This window comes from Meriones unguiculatus, chromosome 11, assembly GCF_030254825.1.
Source record: "Meriones unguiculatus strain TT.TT164.6M chromosome 11, Bangor_MerUng_6.1, whole genome shotgun sequence".
NCBI lineage: Eukaryota > Metazoa > Chordata > Mammalia > Rodentia > Muridae > Meriones > Meriones unguiculatus.
The window spans coordinates 54,341,390-54,359,866 of NC_083359.1; the positions used below are offsets into that span (position 1 = coordinate 54,341,390).

The window sequence follows — 18,477 nt, forward strand, 5'->3', positions numbered from 1 at the left end:
AGAAGTAAGGATCAAGTTGTGATGGGTGATCAGAAGAATCCTGTCCCTAACCCACTACAAAAACAGGACCCTCCTGAGATCTGCCCCACCTCAAAGCCAAAACTGAACCTCCAGATCTCAGCCACCTCCTCAGTTTGCCACTGAAGGACCAGCCACGGCAAGCAGAGCCTCAGTCCACGGGGAGCCACTTCTGCATGCAGTTCCACCTGAGCCAGCCCCTGAAGCACAATTGGCAGGTCCTACCCCTGCTCTCTGGGGAGCTGGCTCTCCTGTTGACCTGCCTGGATTTAACTCTCTGTAGCCTTTGTGATGCTAGACAAGGGGGTAAGGGCTGAGATTCGTTGCACAAAACTGAGAAATATGTAGGCTGTTATCAGAAACCCCCATTTAACCTGAGCCCCAATCAAGCACTTCAACGTCAGAGCCTTGATCCAATCAGCTTCCGACAACAGCTGCAGGTGATGCTTCTCCGATACCAGGAAAAGCTGGCAGCCCAGAGGCCCTGATGCCAGGCGATGCTTCCAGCCCTGCCCCCATAGGCAATAGGGAGGGGACTGAGAAGGTGACAAAGCAGGGGGTAGTCAGTCTCCCAATGGCATGTCCTCTAGACAAACACAGTCTGAGGGCCATACAGAACTACCACATCCCACGTTTCAGTCAGTGGTATCCAGCCCCTCAGCGTTCTAAAGCAAGAGCTGCTCAGGAAACAACCAGGGCCGATCTTCAGTCTGTACCTAACCTTCTCGGTTAAGCCCTGGGATTTCAGGGAAGTGGAGGCCAGTCCTATTTTACAAAGGCAAATACAATCTCTCTCTCTCTCTCTCTCTCTCTCACACACACACACACACACACACACACACACACACTTTCAGCCTAATCCAAAGACTATGAGTAGAAAATTTTCTCTCTCTGAAGAGCCAGCTTAGTCAAGACAAAAGGTAGAATGCACTGGATGGGAAGGAGGACCCTCCTCTCTCTCCTTTGCCTCCTCCTGCAGTTTCACCTGGTGAATCATCCTTGACCAGAGAGGATGGAGCTTTGCCTCCTTTCCTGTCTGCCCCCACAGCCACACCTGGTAGGGTCCTAGTCCCCAGGGTCTTCCTTGCTCCCCTCCCACCCGACCAAGCAACAACTACTTAGGCTTAAGTTCTATGGAATCTGAACCTGCTGGTCTCTGGCCCTATTAAAACCACACATCTCCTGACCACCCAGGTCTCAAAAGCTTGCCCTTGCCTTGCTGGAGATTGGATTGGGCCCAGCGGGCTCACCTCGGTTCCAAGGTTAGAGGAGACACATCAGGTTCTTCTTATCAAGAAAAGAGAAAGGCAAGTAGAGGAATATTGCCACCCTCTCCTCTAGAGCTGCAGGGGGCACCTTTGTCCAATACCACAAACACACACACTTACATACACAGAGAAAGAGAGGGAAAGAGAGAGAGAGAGAACCAGAAGTCAAGGAACAAATCAAAAGAAATAAAAAACAGACCCTCAGGGAGAGAAGGAGGCTGTTGTGGGGACCAGTGTCTGTGATTCAGCACTCTGACCACTCCGAGCCCAGCCAGAGTGCTTACTTGGCAGCTGAGAAAGGGTCCTTGCTAAGACCCCCAATCCTCAGGTCTCCAGCAAGCCTTCTCTGCCAGGCCTTTGCAACCCAAAACTCAGGACAAGTCTCAGGAGCCTGAGGGCCATTTCCTTGGATCTGCCTCTTCCCCCAGCCTCATGCCCTCACCAAGCCCAACTAGGAAACAACTCTGAACAGTTCCATGAGAGGAGAGGACCACATAGAGGCCTGCTAACCTGAGAATCTCTGTCCACAAGCTACCAACAGGCTCAAACCAATGGGCTTGGGGGGGGGGGGTTGCATCCACAGCAGTGAACACCTGCCCCGCAGAGTCCTAAGCCTCTGTGGCAGAGTGGGATGGTATATGTAGTGGGTAGGCTGAGTACGAACCCAGTCAGCACAGGCTATACACCACCAGGAAGGGCAGGTGAAAGAGGGTGATGGGTAGTAAGGCCAGCTAGGAGCCTAGGAGAGAAGGGGAGCTGTTCCAGAGGGAGTGTGCAGCGTACGGAAACAAGGAAGCCTCTGAGAAGAAGTTGGAAGAGGGTGTGAAGGGGGGAACCATGTAGGATAAACTGGAAAGGAGCTAATGGAGGCCAGCACTAGGCAGGGCGACCAGGTCAAGGGATTGAAAAGATGAGGGAGGGCAAGCAGAGGGGCCATGGGCGAAGCAGGAAAACGTAGGTGAAATGGGAGACAGAAAAGTGAGGTGTGGAGGTAAGAAGCATTAGGGCTGGTAGGACTCAAATGATGAGGCTGAGGCAGGGAGGAAAGAGGGAGAGCGAGGAGGAGGAATGGAATATGGGACATTGCCAACCGAGTCTGAAACAGTGTTGGGGTAGAGGGATAAAAGAGGGAGAGGGAAACACCGCTAGAATCAGGTGGATTCCGGGCAGGTGGCCGTGCAGACGAAAAACAAAAAACAAAAAACACCACAAGGATGTGGATGAAGGGGGATGGGGCAGGTTGGGGGACGCAGATGGACTGAGAAGGACGGAATCGAAGGGGTACCGCTCGATAGGCTTCCGCTACCATGATCTGCCACCCTACCGAATACCGGCGCTCACCTTACCTCCAGGAGCTCCGGCTCCAGCCCCGGGCGCAGTCCCAGATGTCCGCTGCCGGTGCCGCCACTTCCCCCACGTCCCCTGCAGCGCCTCTCGCCGCCAGCCGCCGCATTAGGGCAGAGACTAGCCCGTGCGCGCCCCCGGGCGGCCAGCGCGTCCCCGACGGCCTGCGTGCGCGTCCCCGAACCCCTCCCTGCTTGCGCGAGGAGCTGGGACCAGGACCCAGCATAACCGAAGGGTGCTCAAGTGCCACCGCCAGCGCGCTGAAGAGCAATTCGCAGAGCCAGGGTCTAGGTGCCTTATTTTCTCCGTTGATCTTGGATGCTCCTCCTGGAGAGTGGTACAGGAACTGGAGCCGGAGCTGTCCTGTAAATGACACCTTTATCAATGAATTCCTAGGGACAGTAATTTGTCTACAGCTTTGGAGGGCCTTGCTCGGCAATGCTCATGATAGACCCTCCAAAAACATCTATTGATAGAAAAATTGTCCATCCGAAGCTGAAAAGAAAAAAACAAACAAACAAACCTTGAGGGGATTGCAGGATGGGCTTGTTTTAAAACTGTAAGACTTGTTCCACCCGGGGTGAGGGAGGGGAGGCTGGGGGCTGCGAGGGGACTCAAGGCACTGTCCCAGACTTGAGTTAAAGTGGAAAAAGCCTTGAACTTGGAGACCACACATCCAAATGCTAGTCAATGTTAGTCCTGCCTCAATGGCTGAGCAGGTATAAGCTTGCAAAGTGAGCTGTGCTTTGCTGAGATCCCTCCCCCTTGGTGGGGAGAATCTATTAAGCCTCAGCTAATGTGCACAAGCAGAGACCTGTGCTCAATTAGCACCTCAAAACAGTAGGAAGGTCCAAGATGGTGAATGAGAATCTTAGTCTTGAAGGAGCCCTTCGAAGCTTCTAATTCAGGCCCTCAGGCAACTCTCCTCTGAGACTCCTCTGCTCACACTCAGGTACAACCTTCAATTGGACCTGAAACCACCTGCCTGCCTGAGCACTACCCCCAGCCTACAGGTTCAGGAAAAGAGGAATAGAGACCATCCTCCTGCCTCACTCACAGCCTGTGCTTAGTAAAGGCTCACCCACCCAATGACAAAACGTCCTCTCTTCAGCTAGGGGCTTCCAAACCCACAGCTGCAGATGCCAGGCAAAGACTACACCAGAGAGAAGGAAGGGAGGCTGGCTTTAAAAGCGTGGGAAAATACTTTCTTCAAGGCTCCTGCATAGACAAACCATCAAGCCACTCACAGTCAACATTTCAGCATCACCCTTGTAGCAGTCCCAAGAATGAGACTTTACCCCACCAGAGCCAGGTGACACCAAGGAGCCAGGCAACCCAACCAGAAGACAGAAAGTCAAGGTCTGGAATACTCTCAAGGGGAGAGCTTGGAAACTGTGGGTGCTGCTCCTGGCCCCTGGTAGGTTCCAGACACCTGATGGACTCTTGAACACTTGATGGACACCTGAAGACTTGGGCGAAGGCACTTAAAAACACTCAGATACCTCAGGTCCGTGTGGAGGGCAGGGCTCCCTGACCCCTTTACTAAATGTCCAGTGGTGGCTGGTCCATGGAATAAGAAATTCTTCCATCCTAAGAGGCCCAGTTCCCTGAATCTTACCATATGGATTCCGATAGCAAGCAGGAGGCAGCTATCTCCTGGTGATGTATAATGGCTGTGGCACTACTCTATAGGTACCTGCTGGACTCCAAATGTCATCCTTACCATGTCAGACCTGAAAAATGAGCAATTTGCTTGTTTTTTTCTGTTTTGTAAAGATTTATTTACTTAATTTTCTCTGTGTGGATGTTTTGCCGGCATGTGCTGTGCACCAAAGGAGTGAAGTAACCAAGGAGAGCAGAACAGCAACCTTCTTCCACAGACTTCCAAGGAGGAGTAGGCACAGTTGTCCATTACAGATGGAGAATTAACTAGGTATGCCCTCTGGAAGAGCAATTTGGCAGGATCACTGAGATTCTAACTCTCCCTGCCATCAGTGTCACTTTTAAGAATCTGGCTGGAGAGATGGCTCCAAAGTTAAGAGTATTTACTGCTCTTATAGAGAACCAGACTTCGGTTCCCAGTACTCTGTCAGGAGTCTCACAACCACCTATAATTCTAACCCCCATGCATCTGACACCTCCAGCATCTGTGGACACTTCAGATCATGCAGACCAGCATAGGCGAGTGGAATTGTGCACACACACATACTCAAACACACTCAAATACAAACACACACACACGATCACATATACACAAATGCACTCACACTCCCACACAAACACACTCCCACACAAACATACACACAAATACACACACAAATACTCACACACCCACACAAACACACACACTAATCTTAATTTAAAATAATACAAATAATATTTTTTTTAAAAATCTGGCCTGCACAAACATGGGCGCAACCTACAGAGGTGTGTAAATGCAGAGACACTGAGTGTGGCCATAGGAAGGTAGTGACTGGATACGGGGAGGAAGCAGCAAGTAGCTTCTGAAACACAACAACACCAAAGGAAACCCAGTTGCAGCATGTAGAGTATTCTCTCTTGCCGGTAGAAAAATAAAAAGCAAATTGGGAAGTGATGGCCCAGTCCAGATTAGGAGACTAGGTCAGAGTTACAAGAGCACCAGGAGGGAGGGACCACTTTGCTGAAGCCTTTCACATACCAAGTCTTTTGCCACTTAATCCTTGGAAGGAGCCAGCAAGGTGCAAATTGTCTTACCCACTCACTACTGAGAGAAGAGGCCTGGATAGCTCTAGGAAGCTGCCACGGGAGCAGATGAGGCAGAGGATTGACCTGAAGGCCCTTGCTCTGCTCTTGGTTCCTCTAGGCCATCAGAGTGCCCTGCCTTATATACCACGGCATCTCCTGGGGTCCTTGGGCCATACCTAGTGGACTGTGCTAGCAACTGAAGCAGGGTGGTTAGAGTCCAGCACTGCCTTCAGAAGGCCGGCACCATCAGCACCCTCCCTGCCCCCATCAACAAAACCAGTGAGTGAGTCCCAGAAAAACTCTGACCTCACAGCTGCTGAGGCCTCTGTACCCCACATAGTGTCCCGGGACAAGTTGGAGCTGTCCAGACCTCCACTGAGACAGGAAGGCGGGATGTCTCTCTTGGATTCTCTGGATGCAGTAGCATGTGTCTCCTCTCTGTGTCCTTTCCCTGTGATGGACCACAGCCACACACTAGCTCTCACGAGCACTGTGGGTCCTGCAGCAAAATGCTCAGCTGAGCATAGTTTGTGGGTTGCCCCCTAAATTTCCAGACTGTACTAAGGAAGCGGAGGGTCTTCAAGGTCTCCAAGGCCCACAGTGAACCTCATTCCCACATTCGGTCCTACCGTGGGTGACCAGAGCAGATTTGCTGGCATCATAAGGAAGAATAAGAGCAGAGTGACAGCCACACAGAGCTGGCACAGTGGCTGGCTGGGGGTGTAGAAAAGCAAGCCAAATAATGGCTTGTCCAGACGAAACACGAAAGTGCAAGTCTGAGGAGGTTCCGGAAAAGCAGAAAGGTCACAGGCAATAGTAGCATTCCTTCTCTCCTGACTTGGAATCCCCAAGCCTCTGTTCTTCTTTCTTGCTCAAAACCTCCTACCTTGAGGCAGGAGGAAAAGGTCACAGCCCAGCTTGTGTATGGGACTCACGAAAGAAGGGTGAGAAACCAGGCCTGGACTCTGAGTCATCTCACAGTTAGGCAGGCAACCACAGAACTGTCCCCTGCCTCTGCACACCTGAGGCAGTGGCATGCAAGTAGAGCCCCGCTTTCCACAGGCCCTCAGCACCTCCCTCACTGAGTCACTAAGTGAAGCAGAAGTGCTTTGACTTCTCTGCTCTCACTAAAGAGGTCAAAGGTCAGAGGTACCTTTCTGCCTGTGTTCCTATTTCTTGCTTGGATATTTAAAAACAAAAACAAAAACAAAAAACAGAAACAAAACAAAACAAGATATGCTTTAGGACATGCCTCCAGCCTACCACCGCTAAGGGCAACCGTGCTGCTGAGCTTATGAGTCACTTGCCAAGCATATGCCTCAGACGTCCAGAGGCAGAGTCCTCTGTAGGCATGTGGTGTAGGTGAAATATCATTTCTGGTGGGGCCTGGCAGTGAAGTGGGAGGAGAGGGAGAGAAAGAGAGGGGGAGTGAGAGAGAGGAATGAGGGGGGCAGGCATGAAGAGAAGGGGAAGAGGGAGAAAGAGGAGAGAAGGCAGTGAGCGTGAGACGGAGACTCAGAACAGCCTTCCTTGCCCTGACTCTGGCTTGTGCCCCAGGTCTTAGGGCACTGTGAAGAGCTGCCCTGTCCCTCTGATGGGGCATCTTTGCCCTGGGAGGAACTGCCAGCATAAGTACCATGTGTAAGGGCATGGAATGCAAGGGACTTTCTCTGCACAAAACCCTGCACTTCTCTGCCAACAGCAGTGTCCAGTGAAACACTAGTCAGAAAAAGCCTGGTTACAAACTGACGCTTTCTGAAGGCTTGGGAGCATGGATGGATGTCATGGCAGTTTGTGTGATGCTGGATGGAGGCTGAAGTAAGGTCTCTTCCTAGCTGAGAATCTGGGGTTAAGCCAGTTTGAAGGAGCTTTTCCTTTGCCAAGCATGTGGCTCCCCTGTGAGCCTAGCACCAGGTCTAGGAAGGCTGAAGCAGAAGAAAGGCAAGTTTGAGCCTGGGGTACAGAGTACCCTGGCTCAAAGGACAGAGAGAGTTTTTCCTGATGAAGCTGTCCGGTGTTCAGCCATGCCGGTGGACTTCACACTGCCAACCACAAAGATAGCCATTGCGTCAAAAGCAAGCGGTTAAAGAATGTCTGGACTCTCTTGCCCGCTTTATCGTTATGGCATCGTTATTTTAAGACACAGCCCAAGCATCCCTTAGTGAAAGTCTCCTACCCTACCAGCCCCACCCTCTTATGTGCTGCAGCAAAAGGGAACACAGTTAGCACCCTTTTCCTGGCATTTAGCATGCTGGGTGTCTAGACTGTGATTTTCCAGGAGCAGGGGGGACTGTGCATCCACAGCACTGAGCTCAGCACAATGATCACAGAGGAAGCACCATTGGTGCTGCCAGCAAGCTGCTATGATAATGGTGACCACAACTTAAGTGTGCACTGACTAAAATAAAATAAAAGATTAAAAACTCAGTTCTCCAGCCACAGCTGCCAGACATAGTAAGTGCACAAAAGCCACATAGGAGTGTTGGTTATTATATTGGTTATTATATTACAGCAATTGGTTATTATATTACAGTTGTTGGTTATTATATTACAAGCCAGACTGACGTACACCACAGAAGGCACTGGACTGCTCTATGACAGGCATCACTTGGAGTTTTACAGTGCCCAGCCTGCACAACTGTTTGCAGAGGGCCTGTAAGAGTGATGCCCTCTCCTTTGTGCCTCAAGATGGGGTAGTTCTTATAATCTAAAATGGAGATCTAAAAACCACATTATTTTAAAATGCCCCCCAATGAATGAATTATAAATGAAATTAAGTTTTTTTTAAAGTTGTGTATGTATATATAAGTGTGTGTGTGTGTGTGTCTGTGTGTGTGTGTCTGTGTGTGTCTGTGTCTGTGCACATGAAGGCAGGAGTTCAGAAGGAGGTTTTAGATGCCCTGGAGCTGGAGGGAGAGGCAATTGTGAGGCACCAATGTAGGGAACTGATTTTGCTTAAGCATCATGAACTAGATAAAGAAACAAACCAGAGGAAGGAAATAGAAAGAGATTTGACTGCCCGCATCACCATATCCATTTCTCTTGCATGTGAGACACACTTTGCTTTGCTGGAATTATTTACTCAAGAAATGAACAATCGTAGACAGAAATAACTCACTGGGCACAGAAACACAACCAAATCTGTGTTCACAGAGCAGCTGGAGGATGCAGGACACAGCAGCTGGTGATTTTCCAAAGTGAACTTTGTGAAGCCCTTGCCTATGGCTTTCCAGGAACCACAAACGTGTGACATGTGCCCATCACAGCACTTCAGCCCCTCAGCTGTCATGCCAACACCACCTGGGTGAAGAGCTTGTCAGACAGGGCCTGTTTCAGTATTCCCCGTGTCAGGGCCCCATTTCCTGTTCTGTAGCTGTGGTCCCCCTCTGTGGTCAACATCCCTCCTGTTCTGTGCATGCTAGGGCAAGGTGAGGCCTCTTTATTCACTGTGTGGTGATGGGCTGCAGGCCAGCCAGCTGTACCCGAAGTCTCCACTGCTAACACCCTGTCCACTCCCACGCCATTCCTGATGGCTACAGCCTAAGCTGATCTGTGGGCCAGTTAGTTTATGGTTTTTGTTTTGTTTTGTCTGGTTTGGTTTTGTTTGGTTTGGTGTTGTTTTTGTTTGTTTTGTTTTTGTTTTTGAGACAGGGTCTCTCTATGCAGCCCTCGCTGACCTGGAACTCACTCTTTAGCCCAGGCTGGCCTTGAACTCAGAGAGCTTCGGAACCCCAGCTTTCTGGTTTGTTTGTTTTGTTTTGTTCTTAGTTTACATTTTTAGTGCTGATTTAGCACCGCAGAACCTCTGAGTGTGGGAGTGGTGTATGGAGAAGGCACCTGTTTGAAATACTGAATTTCAGGTGTGTAAGCTGAACACCTGAGCTCAGTGGACTGAGCAGGTGGGTGGCCTCTCCTTCCCCATGGACCCCACAGCAGCTCCTCCCTGCAGGTGGGATGGTGTGTGCTTCTAGCACGTGGTGATTTTTCATAACTGCAAGCTGTTTGCTCAGGCTTCTCTTTAAAAGACCTCCAAGAAATAATTAGCCACAAAGAATTCTCTATGAAGTAATACGGCTTTGTAAATAACATCCTCTATCATTCCATCTTGCCCCGGTAAACCTGCTTCTTCCTTCCCAGAAGAAGGGGAGGGGGGTTGAGAAAAGTTATCAGCCTGCTAAGAAATGCAGGCTATGGACCTCGGACCAACCTGAGCCCTGTCCTTTCAGCCAAGAGAGCATTTTTAATGACTTGATGGACAGCCATGGCTAAGGAGGTTACACAAAGCTTCGGAGCCGCTTTTCATGGGCCATTGGATGCCTCTGCTTTGTGAGGATCAGGTACCATGAGCAGGTGGGAGCTTCCTGCAGAAGATGAGGGTACTGGGGAAAGAGAAGAACCCCAGATAGTGTTTCCTCAGTCCTAACAAAGATCAGATTTAAAATTCCAAGAACAATGACTTCACACCCACCCCCCTGGGCCGTGTGTGTGTGTGTGTGTGTGTGTGTGTGTGTGTGTGTACTCCTTATGAGAAACACTCCACAGTGAACATTTAACATTTGGCTTTCTGGATGCAAAGAAGCCCTGTTTCTTACATTGTCTTTCAATTTCTGTGGTGTAAAATTTCCCACAGAGGTCAGTTCAAAGTCCTACCATGATGCCACTCTATGCCAGGAGGGGTGATCTGTGTCTCACTACTGTTTTGCACCAGTCAGAGACAGAAATAACCTTGAGATCGTAGCCAGGAGCAAAATGTAAACTAATAAACTAAGTAGAAATTTGTGAATTGAACTCTTTCTGCTTTTTGAAGTGTTGGGGTCTAACTGGAGGCTTCTTGCAGGCAAATGTTCTACCACTGACTTACACGGTGCCATTGCTACTTTTTAATATGTACTTGTTCACTTGTGAGGTTCTGCATTTTAATTCCCAGTAAGGGCTCTGTTTCTTGAAGCCTCTCAAAGCCCCTGGTGTTCAGTGGTTGGTTTTGTAAGCTGCTTTGAGATAGCTCCCATGTATACTTGCCCTGCAGGCACTCATTCGCACTTGTGTCCCTGTGACGGCCACTTCCAGTTTAGAATTTCTGTGTCATGGCTTCCAGAACTCTCTCAGTGAGGCAGGTGCATGCTTTAGGAAACAAGAAACAGGACTATCAAACACAGTTGGTGAGCCACACCTACCCATATAATGGCTGCTGTTATCACCCCCAGATGCTGTCCTTTCTAGGACTGGTCCTGGTTGCCACATAGGCATCTCCTCCAGATGACAGTGATATTTCAGAGTCCCTGAGTTCCTGCCCAAGCCTCACCACTGACCTGTTTAGCACACTGACTCAGTGGCCCTCTGGGCCAGGCAATGTGTCTGAATGGCAGCTTCCTCTCCAACCCATACTTCCTTTCCTGGGACATGCTCTCCCTCTGCTCTCAGCTAGGAGAGGACAGCTCCAAGTCTGACTTGTTGTGTCCAGCAGTAACAGAAAAGGCCATGGAGGTTTGGGGCCAAGTGAGCTTGGAAGTGAGGCAAAGGTTTGGGTGATGGGAAGGATGAAACAGATTGAAGTTGTGCTCAGGCCCAGGCTTTCCTACTTTGTGCTTTCCAATGTGTTCTTGTCAGTGCTGTCAAGACATGACATGCATCTATGGATCACCATATTCACTGAGGGGACAGGAGTGAGTAATTACATACTTTCATACTAAAATAAAAACACCAGCTGGGCATGGTGGGGCATGCCTTTAGTCCCAGTACTCAGGAGGCAGAGGAAAGCAGATTCCAGAGTTCAAGGCAAGCCTGGTCTACAAACTGAGTTCCAGGACAGCCAGGGCCACACAGAGTATTTCTGTTCTGTTTTGTTTCAGAAACAAAACAAAACAAAACAAACAACAACAACAAAAACAAAAACACAAAACCAGGTAACACAGTGCTTACCGTGTGCCTATCTCTGATTCTAGATCTGGATACATGGGAAGCATACTGAGTTAACAACAACGCTCCATAATGAACACACCTGAACAGAGGAAGGATAGACTCTTTGCCCAAGCTCCCAACTGGAAAGATGAGAAGTAGGATTGAAGCCTTTTTGGCAAGGCTCTAGTAGTGTCTGGTTCTCAAGCACGTGTAGACTGCGTATGTGGTGGAGAACAGTGTGTGCTTTGAGGATTTGGAGAATTGCTTCTTTTCCTGAGCGAGGTGGCAGTGGTAGGGAATCGACCTGCGGTAGTGGTACATGGTTTTTCTGTCCCTCCACAAAGGGAGCAAGTGGAAGGATTGAGAGAGCCTTGGGTAGAAGAGATGAAGACTGACTTGAATCTTGGAGAAGTCACCTGCATATTCAGAAGTCCCTTTTTCCTGACGTTTTGGGAGATGTGAGAAGGATCCATCTTTCCACACTTGGCCCTGGGCAAACCATCCACCATTGCATGTGGCATTCAGAGTCACTGAGGAATGGCCAAAGGGGTAGGAGTTGACCTAAATGAAGGTCACCGTGGAAGTATAAAGCAATGGCCCTGGTGGACTTGCTTTGAGGAGACAATAGAGGGGCTGGTGTGAGCATGTACAGAAGGGAGCATTTCTCTGCCATCTGAACCAGGGCAGAGAGCTCACTGTCTCCTGCCCTACATCCTGCCTTTGAATATTTCCTGAGGTTATTTTAGATTGTTGGTAATAAAAGGAAATCTCTTCTAAGGAAAGTAGAGCTGCAGGAGCAGCCCAAACTCCTCTCACCAAAGCTGTTCAGGACAGACAGCATTGTGCTCTTTCCAGAGGTCCTTCCCTGCAGTCCCCAGTTATGAGGCGCTTGATCAGCCCTGAGCAGCTATGGAACAGCAGGGTGTGGATTATTGCTCCATTTTATAGGTAGAGAACTGATGCCTAGAGCTGAGACAGACACTGCTGGTGTCTCACAGTTCCTGTATTATTCCTCCATGGAGGGGGTTCAGAGCAATTGCTAATCTGAGATCTCGTGAAATCACAGATGAGTAACTATTACCCACCAAGTCACAGTTTTTAGAACCATAATTGGTTTTGTGGTTAGGGGATGGTCACACGTTATCACAGTTTGATCTCCATTTCTGTGACAAAAACAAAACAAAACCAAAACACCATGTGACAAAAAGCAAAAAGCAAAGCGGGAGAGAAAGGACTTATTTCAGCTTGTTGTCCCAGCAATTCCAGGCTACACGCCAATGTAGCAGGAATGTCAAGGCAGCAGGAACTACTCCACATCCACGGTCAGTGGCAGGGAGAAACAAATGCATGCTTGCTCATTTGCTTGCATGCTTGTTTGCTTACTCTATCTCTCCATTCTTTCACAGCTCAGGAATCCCTGCCTAGGGAATGCATCAGCCACACTGGGGTTGGTCACCCACATCAGTTACCCTTTGCTAAGGCAATCCCTATTATCTCTCCCACAGACCAACTCCATGTAGACAGTCTCTCACTGAGACTCCCTTCTCAGGCCACTCTAGGTTGTGTCAAGTTTGATGATTAAAACTAACCGTCACACAAATGGAACCAGGGCTCTCTGGTTGGATGAGACACTGTCAACCATGCTGACCCAGACGTGGGGATGAGCAGACTGGAAGCCCCAGCACACTGCTCTGTGTAGGCTGCTTGTAAGTGTGCTAACACTGGTAGCGTCAAGCCTGGGAGAAACAGATGTGTGCTCCAGCTGTCCTCTCTTGGCAAGGACAATGAGGCTGTGTTCTTCTAGTCATGACATGAGGCCACAAACACACACACACACACACACACACACACACACACGCAGAGGCCACACACTGCCAGCCAGAGAAGCTCCCCTATGCTTTGGTGTCAAAACTGGGGGAGCAAAACCTGTAGGCATGGCTGACTGCCCAAAAATCTGACTTTGGACTCCAGTCCCTCCAAAAGGCAATTTGATATCATCTGATCTAAGGGCCTACTGTATCAACTTGCTAGAAAGTCAGGGTACCTGGTGTTGTCCAAAACCTTGAGGTAAATGAGAACATTCTTATCAACCTGAATGTTGGAAAGGCTTGGCGGTCACTTCCCAGGAGCGAGGCAGGACTTAATCCAGTTTTTAGGGAAGTTAATCCCCTCCTTGACAAGGACAACCCAGCCATCAGGGTATTCTAGACCGAAGAAATTCAGTTTCTCTTCCTTGCCCTTTGTTTTATAGCTCTAGGCTCTGCCATTGAGAGATCTATTCTAATATCCAGTCCATGGCCTGTAGACTTCAGGAGGGGTGCAGGCTGTTCTAGGGCCGTAGTGAGTCTTTCTGTGGGGTCTTGCTATGGAGCAGGTGGCCCCATTTCTGGGCATCAGGCAGGAACCGGTTTCTCTGCCTTGTCCACAGACTGAGCTCTTCCAGGAGAGTCGCTGGTGTCAGTGCTGTTGCTCTAGCTAATGCTTTCTCTGGGACTGTGGGCTTTGAGCCTTGCTGACTGCCTCTGGGCTTGACTCTGCAGGTCCTTGTCCCAATCCTAGATTGCCCCTAACTGCTAGGAGTGTGGCTCCCTTGTGTCTACCCGACACCTGTAGAGGAGCCCCACCATTCATTTTAGTCATCGCTGTCAAAGTCAGCCACGCCACATCCTAGGCTATGTCATGATGCTATGGAGGGTCCATCAGCCAGCTGTCATCCAGTGCTCTGCAATAGCAAAAGTTCAAAGGTCTACATGTCTGGTGACCCACAAAGAAATGTTGTAGCTAAGATGTTGTATTAATTGGGTGCTTTTATGGGCTCTGATCATAGTAAGACTACGAGCCTTAAGCCTCTAAAATTCTTCCTGGGACTAGAGGAACTTAAGGAAATGTGGGCACCAACTCTCACCTTTGGGTCAGATGTGTCTGCAGGGAAAAGTGTCAGTCTTCACAGGGAAGCTGAAATCATCTCCCATTCACTTCTCAGCTCAGCTTAGCTTAGCCTTCACCATTACAAGTTATAAAAAGTATTCAGTTTGAGTTGACTAAGTATTTCCATGTGTCCTTTACTTGCATCTCAATGTGTGTCTCATTCATTTATTTACTTTAATGCCTTCCCTAAGCTTGGCATATGCTATAGACCTTAGCACATGCTGAATTAGTGCCTGACCTGCCCTTTGGATCCTGCAGTCCTTTCCTCATGAAAACAGAAGGAGTCATCCAGGTCACACATGGTTAGTGTGGTGATTTGAGTAAGAATGGCCCCCATAAGTTTATCTATTTGAACGCTTGGTCAGTATGGAGTGGCACTACTTGAGAGGGACCAGAAGGTGTGGCCTTGGGTAGGTATGGCCTTGTTGAAGGAATTATGTCATTGGGGATAGGCTTTGGGGTTCCAAAAGCCCGGTCTCTCTCTTTCTGCTGCCTGAGATCCAGATGTGAAACTCTCAGCTTTCTCTTCAGCACCATGTCTGCTTGTGTGCTGCTATTATGATAATGGACTAAACCTCTGAATTTACTGTAAGCAAGCCCTAATTAAATGCCTTTTTTAAGAGTCAGGGTCATCGTGGTGTCTCTTCACATCAATAGAACACTGCTTAAAACCGTTAGCCATCATGGACATCTTTCCCCTCAAATATCCAGAAGGACTCAGACCATTTTCTTCCATTCCTAATCCATTTTTCTTCTCTGAGGAGCAGGCAGGATCCCAAAGCAGGTAGCTGACACAGAAGTCACAGTGAAGACATGCAAGTGAACAGGGCAGAATGTGGGGACAAGAACTGAGTGGGCACAAGACAAGGGCATGGGCATAGGCTTATCAGCTCTGGAACTGTGGCTGTCATTACATCATGGCCTGCCAAATCCTTAGCTCTAGGAAAGAGGAGCCCTCCACCCTGCTGGCTATCAAATCACCCAGGAGCTTTTGAAAACATAGATTTTGATGTTGAAAGGCTGGGTGCAGTCCAAAAATCCTATGCCTTTTAAAAAACCCTCCCTCTTGCAATAAATCATGGAAAAGAGAGGAGGGGACAGAGCTACATAGGAGCAACGTTTCTGCACAGCTCTGGCATGCAGCAGTATAGGCCTGGTGCTGACTCCAGTGAGTTAAGATAGACACAGAGTGATCTAGAGCAGGGGGTCCTGACCCCCTACAGGGCCACATATCAGATTTCCTGTAAATCTGATATTTACATTACGATTCATAACAGTAGCAAGATCACAGTTAAGAAGCAACAATGAAATAATTTTATGGTAGGGGTCACCACAGCATGAGGAACTATTAAAGGAAGATTGAGAACCATTGATATAGGCTAAAACAACAGCTTAGAAATTAGAGAATTCCTCAAGAAACCAAATGCAGACACTACGGTGTATCTCAGTGGCAGAGAGTGTGTTACACACGTCAGCCTTGGGTGTGATCCCTAGCACTGCCCTACCATATTGAAAGGACGCCATAAGGAAGGAAAGGGCGGGAGGTAAACATAAGATACCTAGAGACAAAATGTAAGATGCATGTGAAAACCCAACCAGCTCAACAAAACCCTCAGTGTGAGCAGATTAAATGTTCCAAAGACAAAGATTGTCAGGCTGAGCACAAAGAATGTGGCCTGGCTGCACACACTGTCTCCAGGAAACACACCTTATGTGAAAGATTCGAGCAGACTGAAATGAAAGCGGAGGCAGAGCATCACGTAAACAGCGGCAGCAGAGCAGCAGCGCTGGCTGATACCCAGCAGAAGAGACTAGAACAAAACTGTCAGCAGTTTTACATGAGCGCCATGTGGAGGACCAGTGACGACGGCCTGTGGCACCACGGCCACCCGCACCTCTCACCAGGGCAGGTGAGACATAGATGAGGAGGGTCTTGTCACCATCACCCCTCAAAACCTGTGAAGACTTGAGATGTTCCTCAGTGCTTGAAGACTAAACACTAGAGCCACCCTTTCTCAGCAGTTCCTAGGGCCCACAGATAAAGCTGCAGTGAGACTCATTTTGTGCCTAGGAACTGTGGACATTGTAAAACGCACACACATTTTTAAGTGTGTGCGTGGGCACATAAATGCTGGTGCTATAGGCGGTTGTGAGCCTCCTAATGTGGGTGCTAAGAACTAAACTTGGGTCTTCTCAAAGAGCAAGAAGTACTCAACTCCTGAGCTCTCTAGTCCTTTCAAGGTGCAGCCTAGGTTGGCTTCGAACTTGTGATCCTCCTGCTTCTGCTTCTTCAGTATATCCTACTGGTATGTACACCACAATCAGCAGGTGTTTTAAAAATATTATTTTCATTTTATGTGCACTGGTATTTTGCCTTGCATGCATGTCTGTGTGAAGGTGTCAGATCTTGGAGTTACAGACAGTTGTGAGCTGCCATGTGGGTACTAGGATTTGAACCTAGGTCCTTTGGGAAGGGCAGTCAGTGCTCTCAACCGCTGAGATATCTCTCCAGACCCCCAGCAGATATTTTTAATGTATAATGTTAGAGGCTCAAAGAGTTGTTTGTGTATGCGTGAGTGTGTGTGTGTGTGTGTGTGTGTGTGTGTGTGTGTGTGTAGTGCTAAGGGTTGAACTCAGGGCTTCATGCAAATTAGACAAGTGCTCTACTACTAAGCAACATCCCAGCCAGGGGAGTGTTTTATAATGATTTGAAAAGTCAATTAATCATGAGTCCATAACCATTTTAAACACCTACCTAATAACGCAACACTAAAATTCACAGAGCAAAATGTGGCAGAAATGAAAGGGACAACAGAAGTGTCTGCGTTATACGTAGTGAGGGTAGGGCGTGGCTTATCAAACCTCTCTACACAGGACGCCTTGGACTGCTGTGTCTATTGTGAATGTACTTGTCCCTGATGGTCTTGGGCTGTGAGGCTTGAAAGCTGCTGGCTGAGGGGAACCCCAGGGTCGCCCTGGCTGGATGTCTCAGCTGTGATCTAAACTGACGTGGTGAGAAACACAGTCCCAGAAAGGTCTGGAGGTATGTTTCCCTCCTGGCTTGCTCTGTGACAGGATGCCAGCCTGGCAGATAGATGTCTGGAGAGCTTTCTATGCCACTTCGAACAAAATCAACATAGCACCTTCGGGCTCTGCACCCAGAATTTATAGATCAGGTCCGTAGTGCCCAGGCGGAGCTGGAGAGCGGGTGCACCCACCAATGTCCCAGTTGAGGCACTAGATGGCGCTACAGCTCCAGATAAGGCCCGGTGTCCGGTGTCCGCGGGAATGGTGGAGCACAGGGTTAGGAGAGAGAGTAGCTGGGTCATGATAAGTCGACCTTCTCTGCCCGTTCCCATGGCACAAAACTGGGGCTTAGAAGTAGACCTACTTTAATAGGAAAACCCTCACTGACCCTTCAAACGCAGAATGAAATAGCGAGTGCTAGCACCACTCGTGCGTAAATGAGGCGCGTAATAGAGTTGAAAAATCGCTCTTGCGCGCGCGCGCGCGCGCGCGCACACACACACACACACACACACAATGCTGCGGAAGGGGACTACTCCTCCTGCCTCTAGGGTGTCCAAGTCTGTCACAGAAGACTTGCAGAGAACCGGCGTCAACGATAGGGGGAGGCAGGGCCCTGATGCTGGCAGCTTGGCCATCTCTGGGAGCTAGAGTCTCAAAGGCACAGGCAATAAGGAGCCTCCAAAGCTTGTCTGTCCTTAAGGATAGATTCCAACCATAAAAATAGGGACCCCAGAGAACCAGCTGGAGCTGGCTCAAATGGGCTCATGAGAACAGATAGTTAATTTCTCAAAGTTGTGGCTAAATATAGCCTTAGTTAAAAATTTACAACTAAATACATTAAAAATACAGCAAGCACTAAAACTCCTAATTTTCTAATGATTATGCTACGATCTATTGTCACTGGGGATTTTTACATTTACTGTCTCTGTTGCTTGGGACTGCTCTAACTGTTACCACATGCAGTGATGAAATTCCGCCAGCTAGAAATTGGGGGTGGAGGGAGAAGGATTTACACTGCAGAAACAAGCAAGTGCTAGACATCAGGGTCCCTTGGGGCTGCTGCGGAGAACTGTCAGCACACTGCTGGGGTCTCCGTTCTCAGTTCTCCCCTCTTGGCACCCACCTAGCCAGACACTCCCACCCTGAGAGTCTTCCTCAGAGGCACAGGGGTCGAAGGCACGGCTGAGAATACTTCATGAGCTTACCTGGCCAGGCAAGCATGGGGAGAGCTCAGGTTCAAAGGAAAAAGTTCCTCCTTACCCTC

At 49.0% G+C, this 18,477-nt stretch overlaps 1 protein-coding gene across 4 annotated transcripts in view; it reads right to left on the minus strand.

The window, feature by feature from the left end:
* Nucleotides 1–2,789, minus strand: part of Nfasc (neurofascin) — a 168,528-nt gene extending 165,739 nt beyond the window's left edge. For 3 of the 4 annotated variants that reach the window (XM_021636373.2, XM_021636369.2, XM_021636360.2), the window contains exon 1: nt 2,633–2,789. In XM_021636373.2, coding sequence (XP_021492048.1) covers nt 2,633–2,739 — 107 coding nt within the window. In that variant the 5' untranslated portion in view covers nt 2,740–2,789. Of the gene's footprint in view, nt 1–2,627 lie in introns of all 4 variants that reach the window. The other variant, XM_021636376.2, reaches the window with a different exon arrangement.
* Nucleotides 2,790–18,477: the final 15,688 nt, after the last annotated feature.